The following is a 23880-nucleotide window of genomic DNA, read 5'->3' on the forward strand; positions in this document are numbered from 1 at the left end:
GGGGGGCCACCCCCGCCGAGGATGCCATGAATCCCAGGAGCCTCCTGTTACAGGGGGACCGCTGACTGTCTGATCTCAGGCAGTTCAACACTGACCGGGCGCGCTAGTCCTTGCCCCCCCCCGGGGGTGAGTCGAGTTCCATACCGAGAAAGAGGATGCTCTGCACCGGGGAGAGCTTGCTCTTATCTCAGTTGACCTGTGGCCCCACCGATCTAGGTGCCGGAGCACCAGGTCCCTGTGTGTACACCACAGATCTCGAGAGTGTGCCCAAACTTGAGCCAGTCGTCGAGATAGTTAGTACCCTTACACCTCCTTCCCAACGGGGAAGGAGGGCGGCTTCCACGACCTTCGTAAAGACTCGTGGAGACAGGGACAGACCGAAGGGGAGGACCCTGTACTGATATGCCCGTCCCTCGAGCGCGAACCGTCGGAACGGCCGATGTCGAGGGAGGATCGAGACATGAAGTACGCGTCCTAGGTTGATTGCCACGAACCAGTCCTGACGCCTGAAGGACGCCAGGATGCGCTTCTGCGTGATCATCCTGAAAGGCAGCTAGTGTAGGTGCCTGTTCAGAACACGCAGATCTAAGATATGGCGCAACCCTCCGCCTTTCTTAGGGACAATGAAGTACGGGCTGTAAAACCCGCTGAACACCTCGGCCGGTGGGACGGGCTTGGGCGGCCGGAACTTGGGCGGACGTGTAGCGAACTGAATCGCGTAGCCAAGACGGATCGTCTTCCTCAGCCAGCCTGACAGTCTGGGGGCTCCCAGAACTGTGACAGGGGGACTAGAGGTTGATCTGCTTCATCGCCCACGCGGAGGGTGGTTCGATGGCAAGCAGTACGGATTCCTTGCCGGGGGAGGCCCCCCGGGGAGGAGATCGGCTCTGCCATATTTCCTGCCTGGCGACTGCGCAGCTCAACGCACTGACTGAGAGTGCTGAGGGCTGGTGTTTATACTCGACATTGCGCTTTGCCATGACGCAACGTCGAGTTTGCCGTTCACCGTCGTGCAGAGGGTGAGAGCGGCTGAGGTAACCCAGAGAGAGAGGAAACTCTCCTTTTTGAGAGTAAGTGGGCGCCAGCCCCCCAGAGGGGGCCAGCAGATGGAGGTACGGGGCAGGAACCGTCCCTATCCGACCTCCCAGCACTGTGGCTGGGGTCGGGCCCAATGGTAGCCTCGATCCCCCTGAGGTGATCCCATGACAGCCGCTGCCCGCGGCTGCTGATGGGGTGATGGTCTCCTCTTCGCTGTCTCCTCCAGGTCACTGGAGGGCGTTGGAAGAGGACCAGGGCTGCTGGGAAGCAGACAGTGCACGGGACTCGATGGCCGAGTTGCGGCACGGAGGACTGCTTTTTACTGTCGAGAACCCTCCACAGTAACACCAACCAGCCCCCCCTTGCGAGACGGGTACGTCGAGAAAGCGGACCTTCTCAGCGTTACTCATCTGCGCAAGTATCGGCCAGAGGAGTTTGTCATGGACCACAAGTGTGGACATCGTCCAACCCAGGGCCCCCGTGGTCACCTTGGTCACCCGTAGAGCGAGGTCGGTGACGGCGCGGAGTTCCTGCATAAGCGCTGGGTCGGTCTTACACTCGTGGAGCTCTCTCAACGCCCTGGCCACGCAGGAGCCATAGCGTGGAGAGAGGAGGCAGCTTGGTCCGTCGCAATGTAAGCTCTCGACACCAGAGATGCCGAGACCCCACATGCTTTGGACGGGAGTCTAGGTCGAGCAACCCAGGTGGCCGCCACCTACGGGCACGAGTGCACCGCGGTGGCAAACTCCACCTGGGGGACACCGACGCATCCTCCAGCTGTCTCAACCTCGAGGGAAGAGAGGGTGACAGAACTTTGTTTGACGTGAAACGTGCCGGAAAGGGGCGTTCCAGGTCTTACAAAGTTCCTCATGCACTTCCGGTAAACACGGCACTGGGGGCGGGCGTGGCTTGGAGCCGCGCTCAAACCCGAGGCGCCATGTAGCCAGCCGCGAACGCCGGGAGAGGCAGTGCGGGCACTGCAACCCAACACTCACGGCGGCCCGGGAAAGCATGGCCGACATCTCGACATCCGCTTTTTCCTGGGCTCGACCCCCCGAGGGAGGGAGCCCGAAGAATCGTCGGAGTCGGATGGCAGTACGTCACCCCCCGATGCTGCAAGAGACCTCTCATCATCACGCATCGTGTCCGAATACGTGATTGAGGAATAAGACGGCGGACCGTCTTTTTTGGGGAACGGTCAGACGAGCGAAACGAGGTGTGAACGGTCCGTGAGCCGTGGCTGGCGGATTATCGCTCACAGTAATCCTCATCTCACCCTCGCTGCTTGCCATAGCGGACGGCAGGGCCGTAGTCCTGCCGCCACGGAACGGGGAGCAAACGAGGTGGTGGCTGAGTCCCGTGGGAACACAGCCACCTGTGACGCAACGTCTGAATCGTCACCGCCCGCAGTGCGGGCAGGACGTATCCACAACGTCTGCCCCAGCGTACTGGAAGCAGGCATTGTGTCCGTCCCCCTCCTCGATGAGTGTGTTGCACCCATGAGAACAGCGGGACAAGCCACGCTGGAGAAATTTGCTCTTTTAGAAAAGGAAATTTGCTCGAACACCTCCGGAACTGCCGAGACGCCCAGGGGAGAGTCACTGCAGGAAGGGACCGTCCGCTGTCCACGTCGTAGATTCCAGCAGAAAGAATGATCAACCAGATCGTAGAGAAGCTCATCAGATGCGTAGGCTCTGAAGAACAAAAGGTGAATGAATGAGCACGCCGGCTTCCCTCTTATACCCGGACATCCGGGGAGGAGCCCGGCATGCAAATTTCATTCGCCAATTTTCATTGGCCTTTTCTAAATACTCAGAAGATGATAGGTTCTCAAGACAAACCCCATTCTGTCGGTTCGACACAACGTCGAGAGACCGACAGAAAGGGAACTCATATTTAACAAAGAGGTACAAACTTAACACAGCTATTCTATGTATAGAATCGGATACTTGCGAGCTCTGTGCTGGGCCAATATCCGTATGCGCGTGTAGAGATGGAATTGTTCAAAAGGTTTCAGAATGCAATCCTGCTGGAAAGTTCCGGGCCTCGTGACCAGCCACGCAGCTCATCGAGGTGTGCGAGGCAGCAGAAGTCCATTGTTCTGTCTTCCCCCCAGTGGGGGAAAAGGGGCAGTCTCCGAAGAGACGCCACAAACCAGTTTCTGATGAGGGCAGGTATAAAGCAAAAAGGCCAAGCTTCCGTTTTCAGAGCAGGCTCGATATTTAACTTCATGAGAGGGCATGCCCACCTGAGTTTGAATCGACCAATTCGAGCAGGGAAGAGGTTCTTTGTCCACTCAATAGCTAATTTGCATCTTTATGACCTCCTAGCAACTTTACAAAATACCATTCCAAATGATAACATAATGAAAATAAAATGTTCTATGGTCACACAATATATATAAACAAGGAGGAATTGTAAAGACAAACATTTAGATATCAAATATGCTAAGGTTTGAATTGCATCAAGTCATGATTCATTCGGATGTACGAATACAGACAAAGCCTGAATTAAACTTGCCTATTTAACAGTTACAGATTATTTAAAATGGCAAGAGCGACAACATATAACCTAGATATTTAGATATATTTATAGAAAAGGACAGTTTAATCACACAAGTTCCTATTTGTCAGAGAAGTTTCTCTGGATAGCCTCAGATGTTAAGTTCCAGGTGAGACAAAACCGAGAGACTTCTCACCTCTGCTTTGAAGCTTAGGAGTCGTAAATATCCCATGGAGAAACAAAAGGGTTATCAACACTTTCGGTGAGAGCACCAACCTAAATCCAGTCTTACTCCGTCCTTGTTTCTTGATATCAACATCAAAAGACCAAAAGAGAGTGGAGGGGGTTTATGGCTCTTCTTTTAATGATTCCGACCATTTGGCCTATGCCAAGTCTCTACACCCCCCCCCCCCTTTCGGAAGGTGAAGTTCGAGTGTAAACTTTAGCTGACGATGGATAGTTGGATTATGATGGCGGGATGACTGGTGGTTCCTATTGGTCCCCAGCATCTCGACATACAGGCAGAGAATGTTCCCAATGTGGTCGGGCATTGTCTCAACTTGGGTACCTTTTCCATCCTGCTTGGACATCAAGGGAGAGCTCCCTGCACCTGTTTGCTGGTTCTTGCAACACGTTGGTTCGGGTGTTTCCTATCTTTGAGGAGATGCACAGCAGCAGTCCTGGATGAAACAGCAGGTGAGATGGCATGATTGGCCTCCAAGCAAATGCCTGTAGTGCTGTATCATGGGGAGTGGCGTTGACTAGCACCATCCCCCCCCCTTCGCAGTTTTGTTTGTGAGGAGGAAGTTTACTTCTGCTCGGTTGACATTAGCTTGTTTCTTGCCCAGAGGACAAGTGTCTTTAAACTGGTGGCGATGGACACGTCTGATGATTGTTCTTTCCTGCCACCTGTCTACAATCACAGGAAGTCCTGTCCAGTGTGGCAGAAGTTTCTTGGACAGCAGATGGGAGGTTGTCTCACATAGCTGGGCAAAGTTATGACACCAAATCTTGTCACCCACATCATGTTCCGGGTGCAGCATGCTCTCTGGCCTTCACGTTTTCTGCAGTGATTGCTGGGCAAAAGCAGGTGTCATGCTCCGGTGTCTTTCATTGAAGTACTGGTGAGCGGTGTAGGGTGTGACAAGGTTGGAGACTCTTGGCTGGCACTGTGGATGTTGTGGTGGTGCCGTCTGACCTTAGGCCATCAGATCAAAAAGAGAGACACACGTCGGTTGGTTTGAGGTCCCTTTGATGGCGGTGGACACAAGGGGGCTGATCCCGTCCCAGTTTTCATGTTAACAGACACATATTTCTCCAGCGTACTGCTCGTTGTTCAGTTGGTTCATTACACTTGGCCGGCTTAGACTGGTTCCGAGAATGGAGTCAGGCTTGTATGCTCGTTTGCAGGATCTCAGTCCTGGAGTGGGTGTTTCTGTCTGAGCTGGGTATCAGTGGCAATCTGAACCTGGAGAACATGTGGAGGTGTGCTGTGATGCAGTGGTCTGTCTCGTGGGCTGCTGGGGGAACTTGCATGTGATTGTAAAAAGTCATAGTTGCCTCTTGTTGACCTGGGCATAGGTCACACACAATCTTTCTTGATGTCCTACCCTGGGGAGGAGGCTGCTTTGCGTCATAGAGAGGGTGTGAAGTTTGCTGGTAGGAGCTAGAATCAAACTAAACATCTACTGATGTGCTCTGTCGCTGCATGCCGGGGCAGTGCGCCACTTCTTTGTGTGTTAGTGGCTTTGGTGTCATGGTGTCTGGCCCATGGTGCGTCGTAGGCCTACATCAGCATGACCCCCCTTTGTTCCTGGAAAGTTGCAAGCCGTGGCGCTGTGTTGTTACAGGAACAAACGAGAGGATTTTGCTTATCAGACTCAGCCAGGTTGCACATCGTGAAAGGGAGGTGGAGGGGTTTGAGAGGTGGTTTAGCATCGCTTGTGAGTGTTGGTGGTTGCTGAAGCGAAGCTGTATTGTAGGCGGAGCCAGTGTGGGTGGGTGTGATGCGGGTGGCGTGAGGTGCTAGCTGTGGCTTAGAAGCGATGCTTGGGATGGGCGGGTGGGTTTTTGGTGACCACCGGTTACCACAAAATGCCTCAGTTTTCACAGGTTGACTTTGAATGTTCTTTCACCTTTTCCCACAGAGGAGCATGTCGTGTTCCTTTGTGATGACACTAGATGTCTGGAACAGGTGTTAATGCTTGACTGGCTTATGATTCGCTATGTTTCTTGCCAAGTGATAGCGTGTGAAACTTAGCTTGGCCGACTTTGAGTCTATGCAGGTAAGAAATTGTCTGATGGAGTTTTTGTGAGCAGTTGCGACTTGAAGGTTTATTCCGGATAGCTGTCACTTGTGCTGTGATGTTTGGGGCCCCAGCTTGAAGTGTTGCAGTGGGACAGGCTTGTCGTTTTCCACAAAACACCTGCTCTGGGCGTGCAGTGCCTCACCATTGTGTCGTCGACCACGTGGCTTTGTGTGAGTGGGATCTGTGGTGAGGAGGCATTGACTGTTAGAACATCACAGGTTGGTGGCAGGTCTCTATGATTACCTTCTGTTTTCTGATGTGAATGGAACATCGCTGGATGGCTTGTGAAGCACGGAGCAGCTCTTGTCATCTGGGTGCTCAGGCTGTGGTAAGAGCAGTGTTCTGCTGGTGCTTGGCTACCCCCCTTTCGTTTTGGTCATGCTGTCAGTGTAGACCAATGTTAAGGCAGTGGTTGGCAAGTCCAGCTTTCAGATGGAACTCCATTCATCAAGGGTAAATCAGGCATGTGGTGAAGCACAGGTGCCATTTGGTGTGTACATGGCACCGTCTTGAGCGCTCATTTACATGAGTGGGCAGTTCTTCTTTTTTTTTTAAGCAGTTCACACCTTGTAGGTGGTGTTCTGTGTAGCCCGAGATGCAGCTAGCTTGGGATGTAATGCCATGTGGTTCTGTGAGTGGCGCCACATAGTTGACATTAGTTCTGCATCCTTGTCTTTTGCGAAGAGTATCTCTAACACTGGCAGTTAATGGCAGGTGCAGGGCGTGGTCCCTCTCCTTAGAGTGGTAATCTGCTGTCATGCTCTTCATGAAGGCATTGTTCAAAGTCTTTGGTAAATGTACTCCCTTGTACAGTATGCACACTGCAAAAGATGACTTATTCAGTAAAAAGGGGGTGTGGCTTCCAGAGTGGGCCATGCTCCACGTATTCCATTGAATATGTGTGGTTGAGGGCTTGGTCACACTGTGTGTTGAGCTGAACAGTGACCCCTTTTGGTGAATGCAGGTGCTACAGTCTCATTTATTTACCAGAGTGCAAAGCTCTGGGCAGGTCTAGTCTTGCAGAAAGTTCTCGCACTTGACAGGGCCCCACATGGGGCTGTGAGGTTTGCGAGAACCAGGAAGTAGCAGGTTCAGCATTGCTTATTCCATTTCAAGTTCAAAACACGAGTGTCCTGGGCCGTTGCCGTGGTTGACAGGCATGAGTCCAATGGAAACTAGAAGAGGAAATGTCTGATGCTGGTGTTGTTGTGGAGAGCGTGCGAACAGTGTAAAGCTGATGTCTGAGATGTCTGCCCCTAGTTCCTGTATGGTGCCTGCTATCATCATGTCACTTGGTGATGTGCCTTTGGCATGTCAGGGCAGGAAACTTCTGGGTCGTCGGCTGGTTTGACCTTGAGACTGAGTTCTCACGACCAGCTGAGATGTCATGCTTGACTTTTGTGACCTGGCAATGCATTTCAGACGAGTTGGCTGGCTGGAAAGCTGAAGTTCCCGTACTTGAGCCCAATTCTTTTGTAATGCTTAAAGTCTCTTAGAGGCTCCAAAACAATTCAGCAGGTCTTCGCAGGTGAAGAGAGAACGTGTGTCCATCTGTGATATGTAAATGGGGTGTATATGCTTGTGGAGCCACTGGTCAGGTGTGTGGGAACTTCTTGTTTCAGTCATACCTCAGTTGATGGCCGTGTGTGTGTGTCTCGGCCTGTTCTGGGTAGTCAGCCGTCTGCTGAGATGCGGTCTGGGTGCCATGCTCATCTGGTGTTGGGATGACTGTCTCTGTGGTCGACAAGCAGGTTGCAGAGATCTGGACGTTTTTCTCAGTAGGAGGGCATTCAAGATGGTTGTTCGTTTCTCATGCCACTCGTGGTCAAAAAAGAGTCCGATTTGGATTTTTACATCCTCCTGGTGAGGTTACTTGTGGAATCAGCTCCTTTGATGTCCTCAGGATCTCTGCTGGCTCAGACGTAGTTGCACTGTTTTGCTCTCTGGACAGGTGTTGTTCATGGTGTTGAGATGAATGCCTCGATGACTGTTGGGCCGGAACGGGTCAGTGGCTCCTAGGTTGCCAGCTGGGTTTCCACATGGTGTTGAGATGAATGCCTCGATGACTGTTGGGCCGGAACGGGTCAGTGGCTCCTAGGTTGCCAGCTGGGTTTCCACGGTGTGCCGTCTTTCGGGTCGACCGACGAAAGTGGTCAGCTCCATGTTGTCTCAGCGCATCCGGTCTGGTGCAAGTCTCTGCTGAAGATCTGCTGCTGTGGTGCACCCTCCAGAGTCAGTTCTTTGTGATGTGCAGAGATAGGCAAGATTTAAACAGTCTTTATGGAGGCAGCGCTATGTTCTCTGTAGGCCTTATGGGCGGAGTTCTGCAGATATCAGGTGATCTTGGCGGAAGAAGGCCGTAGCGTTTAGGTGATGACTCACAGTGTGATGCAGATTTCTGAGGCAGGAGAGTTTTGCGTTGAAGTCTTCTTCCCGTTCGGCCTGTTCCATCTTCTCATGTAGGCTCGGATGCTGGCTGTAGCAGAGGTGTTGTAGCTGCTGTAATCCCCTTTGACAGTTTCTGACTGCTGGCATAGGATGCTGTGGTCCTCTAGGCTGGAGGTGATCCTAAGCAGGTGATCTTTCTTGTGTGGTCACACTGGGCAGTGTTCCTGCCTGAGAGCTAATGTTTTGCAGGAGTTTGTTGTGGCCTCCTGCAGTGTTCAGAGTGACAGCGTTAAGTGGTGACAGCTGTCATGTTTTTCTGGCCAGCTTGCTGGGGTCTGTGGGGACACGCAGGGTGTGTGTCTGCAGGTTCTTCTGGATGGTTCCTGCCCCACACCTCTGTGTTTGCTGGCTAGGAAGGTGTGAACAGTGGGCTTTTGCCCCCCCTTTCGCAGCTTTGGGCTTTTAGCTGGGGGCTGGCCTGTTTGTCAGGAGAGATTCTGTTGCATTCTCTTGTCTGTTCACATTGTAGTCTGCAAGCTAAGTTCAGTTCATTTTGGTTCCATTGCGGAGTCATGGCTTGGACTTCAGCGTGGGCAGCTTGCAGATGGCCTTTATAGGCCTTGGCCGTGGCATTGTGTTGCTGTCTGCCGGGCCATTATGAAGAGAGCTTCAGCATGTTGGAGTTTTCCTGCCAGCTCCTCTCTGGCGTCTGCTCCAATTGCTCGCTGCGCTCAGTATGAGTGTTTTGCAAAGGACTCTTGTAGCTTTTCATCTTCTCCTGTATCTCCTGGTCCTCTTCATCCGCTGTCATTTGCAGGTCCAGCTGGTCTAGGCGGTTCTGCACGTGCTTCTGGCTCCTCCCGGCTTCCTTCGCTCTGGCTCTAGTAGGACAATCTGGTCGTGGTCACCGATGATCCTGGCTGTGCACTTCAGATGAGTTTGTTGGCTCTCTGTAGTTGAAGTTCTGGTTTGGATCGTGGTCCCGTCGCCGGTTTAGGTCGTCCGACCAACTGCCCTCAGCACAGTTGCCGTGTGCCAATGTTGGTCCCGGGCAGGAGTCCATCGCAGCGCTTGGCCTGGTCTCTAGCTAGTCTGGCAGGTGACAGGACTGGATGGTCTGGACATATTGAGACACAGGGGAAGAGAGAAAGGCACAAAGAGCAAGATGCAAGTCCGTACAGATCTACTGAGCTAAATATGTGGGCTATGTGTTGCACCCTTAACTGAGTTGGTCAGTTAGTGACGCAAACTAAACGCTCATTATCCTAGCAGTGAAGGCAGGGGCGGTTAATTGGTGTGGGTGAACACAGGAAAAACTATGAATAATGTTGCTGAAGAGTGTACCTATGAGGTCATTCTGTGACTTAGGCTATTCGGTTCATCAACATAATTACCAAGAATTTTACTGATGTTCAGACAGGTTCAGTCTCTGATAGGAAAAAGTAAGTGAAGAGAGAGAGAGGTTAGGATAAAGAAGGAGGGTTTCCTTGTTCGGGGGTGAACTGGCTCCACACTAAGGTCTATGACAGGGCCCGTAGGTAGGGGGCACTACGGAGTCATAGTAAAGTCAGATAAATCATTTAATGAATAACTGAAATAAAAAAATTAGGCGATTGAGAGTTAATCCTAAACACCTTAAAGAGTGCAATCTGATTGTTTTGATCAAAGTTCAAATTTAATTAAGTTGGTTTAATTAAAATGTAAGTATTATCAAATACAATTCTAACTGCAAGGGAGAACATGTAAGAAACCCTGGGGAGAAAGAGTAATTCAAATGGTGAAATGATAAAAATCAAATCAAAACAATAACAAAATAATATTAATTATCATTATAGTTTGTTTATAATCATAATTAATATACTCAAATAAAGTAGACAGTGCAATAGCAGAATAATGAAATCATAAAATGAAATTAAATCAGACAAATCAAACAAAAGAAGAGACTGGCTGAGACTGCACCCACGATAGCATATTGTTGCCCAAGCAAAGGGGGAAGTCAGGCAGAGATGAGACAGGAGAAGTGTTAGACACTTTAAGACAAACTGACCTCTAGTGTTAGTAGACGGTAATATGTCTTCTGCCGGACTTCAGGTTCCACATTCTATGCGGTATTACACTTACATTAACGAGCAATTGCTATGGTGACAAGTGTAATTTGATCGGGTGTCTAATGGCTCATGTCAGTTTACTGAACACGGGTACATGGCTTTTCAACCTACACACACAATAAACACACAACAGACAATACTACACTATAACTGACTAACGGGATTTATTCGCCGTCCTGAAAGTTATTTGTGTACTTAGTCGGGAACATTAAACATTAAAACACTTGATCAAGACTTTTGTAAAATTATTTACTATATTAAATCCGCTGGGAAGGAGCAAATGGGCGGAACATTATCAGTCAGCTACTCTGATTTGTTCACCCCAGGGAGCGCAATAGCTTAGTTGAATAGCACTGGAATACACATCGGTAACATAGCTCTGCATTAACAATAAGGCCTTAGTAAGACGAGGGAGGAACATCTTCTCCGTGCTAAAAGAGGATTTCTGCGCTCAATTTAGGGCGGTAAAATAATAATATAGTGCGCTATAAAGAGATTTCTTCATCTTTATATTGTCACTAAATCTTTGACAGAGGCTGAGGTTTCTCTGTGAGAAGCTCAAGAGTCTGCCAACGATAGGTGGGCTGGTCCACACCTTCATTCATACACACATGCATAACAAAATGCCATTTAAACGAGTATTCCGTTTCAATAAACACACATGACTTGTCACTGAGTTCTGCTCACAAAACAAAGTTTAAAACTGCGCCCGCATATTCTCCACCAAAATATATAGCGGTTTTAGCTGCATGTTAAAATAATGATGAGCTAAGCTCACCAAATATGGTTCTCCACCAGATCTATCAAGATCACATCCATGAAATGAGTCATTTAAAACATCAATTTCAGCCAAGGAATTAGTTTAGCTCAAAGGAAAATATGTATAATAATCGTTATTAAATATACATATTTTACAGTCTCTGATTAGTAATATAAAGCATAACAATACTTGTATGCATTCGTCCAGCGAATGCATCAATGATATTATATACTTTACATTATCTCATGGCCATAAGTAACTCTCTCTCATGAGAGAGAGAGAGAGAGAGCGAGAGAGAGAGAAAGAGAGAGAGAGAGAGAGAGAGAGAGAGGGCATGGCAGCGATTTCTGAACACCAATAAAAATCATCTTTAACAAAGAGGTACAAACTTAACGCAGCTATTCTATGTATAGAATCGGATACTTGCGAGCTCTGTGCTGGGCCAATATCCGTATGCGCGTGTAGAGATGGAATTGTTCAAAAGGTTTCAGAATGCAATCCTGCTGGAAAGTTCCGGGCCTCGTGACCAGCCGTGCGGCTCATCGAGGTGTACGAGGCAGCAGAAGTCCATTGTTCTGTCTTCCCCCCAGTGGGGGAAAAGGGGCAGTCTCCGAAGAGACGCCACAAACCAGTTTCTGATGAGGGCAGGTATAAAGCAAAAAGGCCAAGCTTCCGTTTTAAGAGCAGGCTCGATATTTAACTTCATGAGAGGGCATGCCCACCTGAGTTTTTAATCGACCAATCAGAGTTGAGCAGGGAAGAGGTTCTTTGTCTACTCAACAGCTAATTTGCATCTTTATGACCTCCTTGCAACTTTCCTTTCAGCCTACCTGTTTATTTTGTCGATGTGGTTTAGATTATATTAAGTTTTGCCCTGCGGTAGGAAAATCTGACAGGGTATGACAATTCCAACACCGGTACAGCCCCGCGAGCGTGAGGTTTTGCTTTGCCGACGCAGCTCGTCTTTCTCTTGGTCTATCTGTGCAGCGACCAGCAGAAAACAGTAGCTCATTCAACTGACCGGACAAAACAGCGCTTCCAAAATTCTGTCACGGTTACTGACTGCCTGGGCATGTGAACATAAAAGCCTACATCGCATGATAATGTTATAACGCATATTTTCCATTATTATCAATTATCGTCTGGTATCTGTCTGTTGTAATCGACATCGAGACATTTGCGAGACATCTGCGATATACGATAACATTGTCACATCGCCCAGCCCTAGAATACACGTGCACTGAGAGGGGCACCGACCAATCACAACAGCCTGAGAAGCGGAAGCTCGCTGATATGGTATGGGTGGGACATCTTCACACACACACTCTAAGCGGGGAACCAATCACGACAGACCTGGTCAGCTTTACCAATCAGAGCGTTTCGGAAGGAGGGACTTTATATAGACCGGAAGAAATCCAGTAGTTTTGTTAGAAGATGGACAGCGGTGAACAACAGACTTGAAATATAAAGCATTTTTTGAAATTAGAAACATGAACATCCATTGTTAAACACCCTAAAAACAGCAAAAGAATGGCTCCTTTAAGCTTTATTTAGCCTTGATGGCAGCTAGTGGCTTTGGTATAATTTTACATGAAAAAGGTAAGGGAAACTTGTTAAAATCACATGAACAATACTGGCTATTTTTAACAAATTTTGCATGAATCAAAACACATTTCATAAATCACTAATCAAATAGCCTATAGAATAGCTACTATTAGCTAACAATAAAAAACTTCACTCTGGTTGTCTCTCCCGAAACTCTGCCATGTTGAGTTACTACATGTTTAAAAATGCATTACCCAGGAATTCCCAATATTTTGTTACTTGTTGCATAAGAAAATTAATGGTTTTGTCTACATCATGTAGATGTTACGCGGGTGCGGTTCGGGTCGCGGCATTTTTGTCAAACGGGTAGGGTCAGGTACGGAATTTAATTAGTGCTGCTGTCCGATGTCAGGTCGGGTGTTCTTTTAATTACTGAGGGTGCGGGTTTATCAAACAGGACCCATGCAGAACTCTGACGCAAAGACGCGCCAAGTCCGTTCACTGCAATGGAAAAGTTTTATCAATTTAAATTTTCAATTTCAAGGTACTTTATCACAGCAACGGCGGTTCACGGATCCCTCTCTCTCAACAGCTCCAGGTGGAGGCAGGGTGGGCAAAGCTTCTGATATGGTGGGCATAGACCACCCTGCCCCCCCCCCCGTGGAGCCGGGCCTGATCTTTCGTCTGCGACAGCCCAAAATCGTACCGTCTGAACCCGGCTTTAGGAACTTGACAGGTGAGGTCACTATAGAGATAGTACTGACATTTTATTTTTGTTTTGGGGTGAAGTTTTTTACAAGTATGTGATTTACATAATGAACACAAAAATTGATTTTGGGGAACACTGTAATTAGTGATTATTCATCAGTCAGACCACAAGATGATCAACATCTGACTGAACATGGCCACTTTGCTGATTTTGTTTTGTTTAACAAAAACCAATGCAATAAAAATGTGAATGGAAATGAGTCATCAATATTTCTGCGCAATCTTCCCAAAGAGAGCATAAATGTACATTTTTAAGCTATTATCTGTAACTTTTCTGGTATAAATTATAGTTGAATAAAATAAAAATCAGTTATTCAAAAAATACATAAAGACTGTCTCCTTACCTTAGCCCCATTCATAACAATAAGCTTATAATATTGATTTAAAAGTTTGGTTTTCACATACGATATTACATGACTTTTGATAATACATATTAATTTTTTTAGTGCTGTCAAATCGATTAATCGTGATTAATGTGTGTGTGCCTTCATATATGCAGTGTTGTGGAGTAGCTAACTACAAGTAGCGACGCTACCAACTTAACTACATTTTTCTGTAGCTTGATCGTAGTTAAGTTACTTTTAAAACATTGTAGATTTTCCGATAGTTAAATACTTCTACAAGCAAGTAGCGGTGTAGCGTGTCCAAATGCTACTCGGTATAAATTCCATTGTGACGAACTTTTAAGCAATAAGCAGAGCAGCGCACTGAGCACAGCGTCATCATCTGACGTACTACTGAAGATCACAAACTAAGATTTTGCATTACTGCCATCTATTGTTCTGTAACACATCTTGCGTTCTGTGACGCGCGGCTTACGCAACAGTACTCGTCTGATCATTATGTGAATGTGCAGCGTCTGATCATTATGTGAATGTGCAGAAGTAAACTCGACAGACACACACAACCATCCAGGCTTGAGCAAGGCATGGCGGCCGCGGCAGATTCGGAATCAGAAGATGTATATATTTATTGCCCATGGCCGTATTTGTCCAAATTCATCTCTCAAAGAAGCAAACAGTAATGGTTACACTTTTGTATGTAATCTGTGCAAACCAAAAATTAAAACGCTGTCTGCATCGACAAGCACAAATTTAAGGAATCACACACAGGTGAGTTATAGCCATTTTAAATCAAATATTTATCCGGTTTTATTAAAGCAATAAGACCCAAGAAGCAGTGGGTTACAGTGCATTTTATAACAGCTAGGGGCACTGTGGCGCGACACGAAGCGTCGGTTATTCCATATGAGCTATTCCATATTCGTAGCAAGGTTTCATAAAATAAAGTTAATTAAGTGATATTTAGGCTATGTAATACGGTCAGCCGTTCGGGGTATTTTACAACGGCTCAGCCAATCAGAATCAAGGACCAGCACTGACCGTTTTATAATGCATTTTATATATTAAATGTCTGTTTAATTGCAATGATAAATCCTTATTTACCGTTAATTACATACACTACAAGGACCCGCCCATTTCAAATCTGTCCCACAACAGTTTTCTGATGAACCTAACATTGTTCCAGGCCCATTACTTTAGCAAAACGTCTGCCAATCGAACAGACAAACGTAATCACAATATAACAAGTGTGTTCATCAAACAGTAAAGGCCATGAATTAATTAACTTCTTAACAGGTGGCCCTAATTTTGAGTATTGTATTGATTGCAAAAACAAGTTTGAAAATGAATGTTTAGTGTTTTAGCCTTTAAATGATGCATAGCATTTGATAGTTGATTAAATATTAATGTTAAACAAAGGTAATAAAAAATGCAGACACAATAAAAACGCTCCTCCAGCTTGCCCGTGTGCCCTTTGCAAAATTAATAAGTTGCATACATTTGTTTCTTTTTGTTGTTTTAATGATTCACATTGTCAACATTTTGCAAACTGTTAACTTGAGATCAATTTGAGTATTCAACTTGACTGTTTAACTTTAACTTGAGTACTGTGTAGTTTACAAAATAAAACAACACTGAAATCATAACTGTATAGTATTACATTGTTTTAAACATTGTTTTCTTAAAACCTTTTTCATTAACAATAATTCAGTTATTCTTAATATACAATGACACTCTAAGTAGTTTCAATATAGCTAGCTACTTTTTTATAGTAACTTGTAGTGTAGCTAACTACTTTTTCAGATGGGTAGCTAAGCTGTAACTTAACTACTTTTATTGATGAGTAGCTTGTAGCTTATCTAACTACAGTTTCAAAGTAGCTTCCCCAACACTGCATATATGCATACATATAAACTAGAGCTGTCAACGTTAACGCGTTAACGCATGCGATTCATTTTTTCAAATTAACTCGTGAAAAATATTTAACGCAATTAACGCAGCATCCGATTGTTTTGACATCCTTTGTCTATCGTTACATTATGTAATCACGCTCTTATTCGTGTACAGGCTTTTAAACCACTTAAGTGCAATTTGAAACAGTTGCTTTGACACGTTCAATGAAGATAGACAGCTTCTAAACTGTGGGATGCAGCAAAACTCAACGCGAGGTCCAGTCTGGTGTATACAGTCACGGGCTAAAGGCTGCGTCGGTGAATCTCTGTCAGACAGCGCTTCCGTGTTAAGTTCTCTTTCGTGCTTGAATGGATAAAACCACACAAGATTATGTCAGAAAGCCCGTTTTGTCTAGCATTTTCTTAAGCAAGACTTCAAAGTGTAAAATAAAATCTTAAATGAATGTAAAGAGTTGTGAAAATGGGTGTGCGGTGACGGTCAGATCTGCGTACTGAGACAGCTCTTAAAGGGGCCATGTTCTTAAACGTGCTGCTGTGACTCCTGTCACTAATGTTAATCAAAGAACAAAATAAAAGAAGAAATCAATGTGATTTTGTAGCTTTAATGAGAATTCTTCTGTATTTAATTTATAATTTAGCATTAAAGACTGTAAAGTGTCCTTCAATTTCTGTATATTTCCTACATGATAGCTCTTAATTGTTGAATGGCTATAATTAATGTTAAAATAATCAATTTAATAGAGAAATCAGTTACAGTACTAATATCAAAATGTTTGCTTTCATTCATAAAATGATGCCGTTAAAGAAATTTGTTTCTACATCAATTTGAAGATTAAATGTGAAATTATTCAAATGCAAAAGTATATTTTTAAATATTATTGTTATGTGCGATTAATCGTGATTAATCACAGAAAAATTGTGTGATTAATCTGATTAATTGTTTTAATCGATTGACAGCACTAATATAAACACAAACATCGTTTTGGAATCGCTTAAATCGCACTTAATCGATTTGACAGCAATACGTTTTCATACAATTTTTCCACAAAAGTAGTGTTATATATACCGGTTTTTAAACAACACGAGGGTGAATAAATAACGACAAATTTATCTTTGGGAAAACTATCCCTTACAAACAGAGATGGCGACAGAGTGGCAAAAGTTAGTTTGCAGCTTTAAAACCACACATTTGCTAACAGAGAGTTTTGTCTATATTTTAATGTATACTAGCCTGCAGATGACCTTCAAGATAACAGACATAAACTAAAACTGCCATTTCAATGAGCTCCTTAAATCATACATCAGCATTATATCAGCCGTCCAGCACAACCACTAAAACCCCCGTACCGGTTTCCCACTTATCAAAATATTATAAGAAAACGCAAGAGAACAGGACAACAGTGACATCATATGCAGTTTGGACGTTATTCAGTGCATGATCAAATGAGATATGAAGCATTATCTGTCCAATGCCGTCTAGATTTTTTTTAGATTTTTAGATTTTAGATTCAATTTATTGTCATTGCACATGTACAAGGCAACGAAATGTGACCTCTGCATTTAACCCATCCAGAGAGTAGTGAACACACGTACCCCCGGAGCAGTGGGCAGCTATCACTACAGCGCCCGGGGAGCAAGTAGGGGTAAGGTGCCTTGCTCAAGGGCACCTCAGTTGTTACCCGCCGGCCCTGGGAATCGAACCGGCAATCTTCTGGTCATGAGTCCGACTCTCTAACCATTAGGCCACAACTGACTGTCTACTGAGTCATCCCGCTGTGGAAGGAAGATGAAAGTGCGTGTGTGTGTTTGTGAGATATGAACTCACCCTCCACAGCTCTTTTGAAGAAAACCTTGCAGCTGCCACAGGTGAGCACCCCGTAATGGCATCCCGAGGCTTCGTCCGAGCACACCAGGCAGATCTTATGGCTGTTTGAGCTGGGCTTGACTGATCCGGACGCACTGGAGCTGCTGACCTCAGGCCTTCCCAAAGAACTACATCAAAGAAACAAACAAAGTGGCAAAATTAGATTTTTGATTACGTTTCTAAAATCAATTGCACATGTGGCACAGTGTTTTTGCATTAGCAATGCAAAGGTCAAGGGTTCAATTGGGAAGACACATACTGATAAATGTGAATGCATTTTTTTTTATTGATATGAATTTGCTTCTACACTGCTGAGGTGAGGAGACAATGCTCTGACACTGATAGGACACGCAGAACATCACCGGGTCCCGTCTTCCCTCCTACTTTGCACGATTTTAAGAAAGCAAGCCTCATTGTAAAGGGCACCACCCGTCTCACTCCTCCCACTATCATCTGATAAAAGATTCAGAGGCGTATGAGCCATGAGTTTCTCCTCCGGGTGATCAGCAATGCCTGACACAAGCCATTCCAGAGTCACTCCAAACCTGTTCACCCATTCTACTACATACTTCACATGCTAGTCACTTCATATTCATAATTCTTCCTATTCCTCCATACACTCTTATACATGTCAAATTCTAAATCCAACCTCCAGAAGAGTAGGTTTATTTAGCCAAACTTTGCCACTTTATTTATAAAAAAGTCTTATTTATAGTTTGCGTACACTGTCACTTACATTGTAAATTAATGTTAGTTTATTTTTACTTTAAGCTGTGAAATACTGTACATGTTTGTGATTGAAATGAGAAGTGGCCAAGAGCGATGTCTGTGGGAATCATATTCACTTGTAATGACCCCATTCGATTCAATTAATACATCAAAATATGAGGTGTATGGTAGAACACTGACAAAACATATAGCCTATTTTTTTTTTAAGATATTAACTGGACATGTTTTTATTCTAATATACAAAAATGAAAAAACAATCACTACTAAACAACTATTATTTGTATATCCTCTACATTTTATTAGTTTTAGTAAAAAATTTTCGTAGCGATTCTGCAGTGCTGTGACTCAACAAGCTTTGCGCATGTGTTGTTTAAGGCTCCTTAAATTCTTCTTAAAGCAGAGCTTCAGTTTATACTCGAAGCATAACTTGCAACATAAAAACTCAATACATCTTTAATAAAATATTTGAATAAAGTGCAAAGACGTCAGTTTGCCAAAGATGGACATTTTTAGTCTTGTAAAAGATTCACAGCTATGGAAAAAATTAAGAGCCCATTTTCAAATTATTTTCAATTTTTCTGAAGTTACTACGCTTAGGTATATGTTTAAGTAAAATGATCATTTTTGTTTCATTCTGTGAACTACTAGCAATATTTCTCCCAAATTTCAAATAAAATCTTGTTTCTATTTGCATTTATTTGCAAAAAATGAAAACTGGAGAAACAGGTGAAAATAATAGAAAAGATGCTGTTTTTCCAGACCTCAAATACTGCAATGAAAACAAGTTCATATTCACTTTTAACCAATACAACAGTAATATGTGTACAGGTATTTATGGAAAGTTTTTCCACTTTTTTTTATGTGATAACCTTGATTTTTATCACAGTTTTCATGTGTCTTGTCATGCTGTCAGTCTTGCACATTGCTGCTGGATGACTTTGTCACTCCTGAGGTTTGATTTTGTTGAAATTCAACAGAGACTGGATTGAATGACCACAATACATCAAAAAATTTGGATTGCTCTCTTCATTTTTCCTGCGGATGTCACGTGTCATGTCATAAATGTGTTACAGTAGGAGTCGGATATGTTTACATTTAAACCGTTTCTGCACTGTGGTTTAGGAGACACTGTGTTCTGTTTCTTTATCCTGCCAAGCATACATTTCATCATTTGTTTTTGGCATCATTTTGTACCCTGTTGTTCACAATAATTCTGGGTCATGACTCACCAGTTGATTTAGGCGATACAGCATTCAGAAGTCTTTTACAAAATGATGTAGAAGCCAACTCTATTACAATTTACCCTGTACTGAAAAAATAAAGCAGGTCGTTTGGGCCGGTACAGAGGATCTACAAAAAAACAGGCAAATATCCATTATAAATGTGTTTGTAGATGTGACAAGTAATTATCATTGAAAATCGCTATGATGATGATTTGGATGAGTTAAATGGTTTCCACTACATCACTTTTGACTTCTGACAGCATGCAAATCTGGTGCAGAGTGTTTCTGGTCTCCTAACAGAAGAATCATGTTCTTGATCAAACCTGTGCTGCGTTATCACCAGTGTTGTGTAAATTACTCTGAAAAAGTAATTCATTACTAGTTACAAATTACATATTCAATAGTGTAATTTGATTACTGTACAAATGACTCTTTGTCATTTTGTCATTACTTATTACTAATTACTTTCTATATCCTACATCAACCTTGATTAGTTGAGTGATTCAAGGACAGACATGAAACGGCTCTTAATTCATTCAAATAAATAATAGAAAACTACATAAAGTAGTATTATTTACTCACCAAAGTATTACAAATGTGAGAATTATACATTAAAGCACGGATTTTAAAGTTAGACTTTGAATTTTGATTTCAGTTCCACTATTGCACACACATAAATTACACAAAGTATTTAGTTTAATTACATCAGAAGTAACTGTAATTAAATTACAGAAAAAATTAGAGTAATGCCTTACTTTACTTTTTCAAGGGAAAAGTAATTAAATTACAGTAACTAATTACTTTTATTAAGTTACACCCAACACTGGTTATCACAATATATGCATCTTGTGTACATGCTTTCTATGCCTCTTATTAAAGTCAAACATTTAATGGAACCAGTTACAGTACCTCTTCTAAATAAGTTAAAATGACAAAACAACCAGTATGTTGTTGCAATCTCTAGAATGTCCAGCTTTAAAAAATGTGCTATACATTGCTTCAAAAAAATGAGTTATATTTCGGTGTGGGGCAAGGTAGAATATTGGCAGGGTTAAAACAAACCTGAACTACTAGCCTGACCGGAACATCTGAAATCAATGATCGCTCGCTCACGACAACAACAGCTAATTGAAATAATGGTGCAGCATTCTGAATGAAATCAGAATCGCATGCAGTAACAAAACCGACCTGACTATGTATGTTAAGGATTTTATTTGCTTGCTAGTACCTGATTTAAAACAATCTCGTCTTTCAAAACCGAACACCTGACAAATAAATCCAGCTGCAACTTTCATTGTTTAAAAATATCAAAAGTCAACGAAAAAATCATTCAAATCCTTTTCCAATTCATGACGGTAAGCTTCCAATAATAACTTATCATTCCAGCTGTCGAATGGGGTCTTGTGGGGAACGTCCGTTTGACATCATTGAACTTCAATCTCTGTACAGATAAGTACATGAATAACCTGCAATTTAAGGTTTCAAAAAGAAAACGTGATATAGATGAACCAATTTAAACTTGTGGCTTTAAAAACCCCTGACCAATTGAAAAACCAGAATAGCAGAAGGCCGGAGATTTAAAGCGGTGGATTTCAAAAGCTCAACATCATCTTAACATACCACGTGTTGGCCATCTGTGTCGGCTACAAATACTGATGGCGGCTAATAATCATTATCAGCATAGTGCCGCGATGTTGACGATGTTAACCAGCTACCGTTACACCATCCCTGCGCATCTCCATTTATTCTGGTTTACCCCTCTGATGATGGGATTTTGGTATTGTGTTATTGCTAACACCTTCTCATGTAACCAGAACCTTCATACGGGTTAGACTGTCTTACACGCTGCCCTATTTAGCTCCCATTTGCACTAACACATGAAGCCATTTGTCATTTGATCGACACAATATTCAAAGCAAACAGATTTGTAATTGCGAGCGAGTAATACCTTCCCGGCCATTTAAAGAACTACAATAATTGGGATCGTGGTTTCGGGATGCAGAAAAATGTAATACCAAGCGCCGTGTTTGGCTCTCCAGAATGTTTGTATTCAGATACGAGGCACACGCTAACATGTCTGACCTAAAGTTAGGTTGCGGTTAGACAAGAAGGGTCACTGGAAAGATGACACTGGTAATGGGCCAGTCTAGATGTCAGCCAAAATCCTTCCCGCTGTGACCGTGAAGAATCATGTGTTTGAATTTTTTTCTCCCTGTAAGCTGCAAATCAAAGGACTGATTTTTATTGTGGTGTGAGTCAAATTATTACTATCTAAATTTAAACTATTAACCTTAAATTTAAATAGCAACAGATTATATTTACAATAAGTGAACATAACAGCATTTCTTAGCGATATGCTATATGCTACTGTCGGTATTTACTAAAGACACACAGTGAAAATTAGTTCTGAAAAGGCGTGGACGTGGACCTAACTGCATTTGCATTTGTAGAAGTTTCCTCATCAGACGCAAAACTTTATGGGAGGAGAGTATTTATATAAATGACGCAGCGTGATTTACTAAGGTTTGCGTGATTTTTGCTCATCATTGTACTGGTATTTGTGGCTTTATTTAAGAACCAAAAAAAGCATGTCTTAAACCCTGCACTAATGGAGTGGTGCAGCGATGACGTATTTTTGTAGGTCAACCCAGAAGTTAGCACTGCACTGGTTCCCTTGACCGAAAGTCTATGCATTTCTTCCCAGACTTCTGAAAGATCGCAAAAAATAAGACCTCTGTTTAAAAAAGGTTTATGATGTTTACATGTTTTGTCTATCAAGATAATCTTTACAAATTAACACAATATTTGCTATTTTTGAAGCCTACATTCAATCCGCAGAAGTAAAAAGCTAACATGATGCTATAAACAAACTACACTAGGGTTGCTCAATATCAACGTCACCACCACCAAGCCTCCGACAACTTTTTCAAACTTTATTAAAATCACGTTCCCCGGTAACTAAATACTCTGTGAATGAATCCCCATTCACGCGTTTAGGAAGTTTGTTAACCACACACCTCATTTACCAACAACCCATTCAAAAGACTTTGGGCGATGGAACCCGGAAGTGCTAAAATGCTAACTCGCTTCCCGGGGTTTGCATACAAAATTAAGTCATCTCTGAGGTACTCTATTTGCACTGCTTTTGCTAGATTGCATTGGACATTATGGGAATGAGATATTATGCCTTGTTAGTAAATCACCCACAGAATATATAGGATATTAAATAAAGTATATTTATTAACTTAGTTTACTCTTATTCAAAGCGATTTGCAGACTACAAAATGGTCTATTGTTGTCACAATGGCAGATGTAATATTAACTTTGTTTTTGTTTCGAATGAACTGTGCAGCACTAGCTACAGTCTAAAGCTCAGACGCTGACAGACATAGAGGTTCTGCTCACGGGGTTTATATTTCCCTGCAGGATTTGGGGATTTGAGCTCAGTCCAGCAGGTGGTGTGTGACCGTCTCTTGTGTGTCTCTTGACAATCTCACAAACACACAGCTGCTCCACATCATGAGAACTCAGTTTGGTGACCTCAGCCATGATTTGCCGCCTACGCTCTTGAAAGATGATATGAAGATAACCTACTACTGAAAGTGCTAAACGCTTCATCTTTAAATACGGACTATTGATGGGCGGCTAACTAATGATGTGTTATCATGTCTGGTGGAAAATAAATTGCAAATTCATTTGTCTTTTTTGGCAAAGCTCTAAACCGTAAAGCGCTACAAGATTGGATTGCACTGCAATAATGTTTGCAAAGCATGGACTTCTGTGGGGTTTTGCGGTATGACCGTGTATACAATCTGAGGCAATAAATCTGTCGGTAGAGGTTTCGCTATACAGTGGAACAGCAGGAAACCACACTGGACGACATGTTGTGACTAACATCTGGTGTCACTTTTAGGCACAATGTAACTTCAGGATGTTTACAGTTGCTAAGCAAAGGTGCAACTTTAATATAGCACATTAATATATAATTCACTGATGTGCGGTAATGATATTTTGTTATGTAATTGTTATATAGCTTGAAGGAGCCATTTCTTCACGGATGCCAGACTTAGAAAATTTCTATGAATATATCCAGTTAAGATCAATTAAATGAGTCACACACATCTGGGATGAGAAAAATGAGAAAGATGACTGTAATTCAGATCGTGATTCGGAAAAATCCCCCACCTCTATGGTAATGGCACTCCTCTCAAACACATTTCTCTCAAGTATTAGATAGCAGTAAGAGCCATGTGTTTAATAAATTATAATCACATTAGCCTTTTGCCGGAAGCAAAATGTCTGACCTGAACAGTCCCGTAACCAACCTGCTAATGTGCAAAAACAATTTGAGATCCCATTTCATTCATTGAGAGCAACAGTCCGAAATCGGTC

At 43.5% G+C, this 23880-nt stretch overlaps 1 protein-coding gene across 1 annotated transcript in view; it reads right to left on the reverse strand.

Moving 5' to 3' along the window:
* LOC130570012 (glucocorticoid receptor-like) overlaps positions 1-23880 on the reverse strand; it is a 95537-nt gene that overhangs the window by 27841 nt on the left and 43816 nt on the right. Inside the window, 1 exon segment of the mRNA XM_057360061.1 lies at positions 17498-17664. Within this exon segment, the coding sequence (XP_057216044.1) occupies positions 17498-17664 (167 nt within the window).

This window comes from Triplophysa rosa, linkage group LG19 (assembly GCF_024868665.1).
Source record: "Triplophysa rosa linkage group LG19, Trosa_1v2, whole genome shotgun sequence".
In the NCBI taxonomy this organism is placed as follows: Eukaryota; Metazoa; Chordata; class Actinopteri; order Cypriniformes; family Nemacheilidae; genus Triplophysa; species Triplophysa rosa.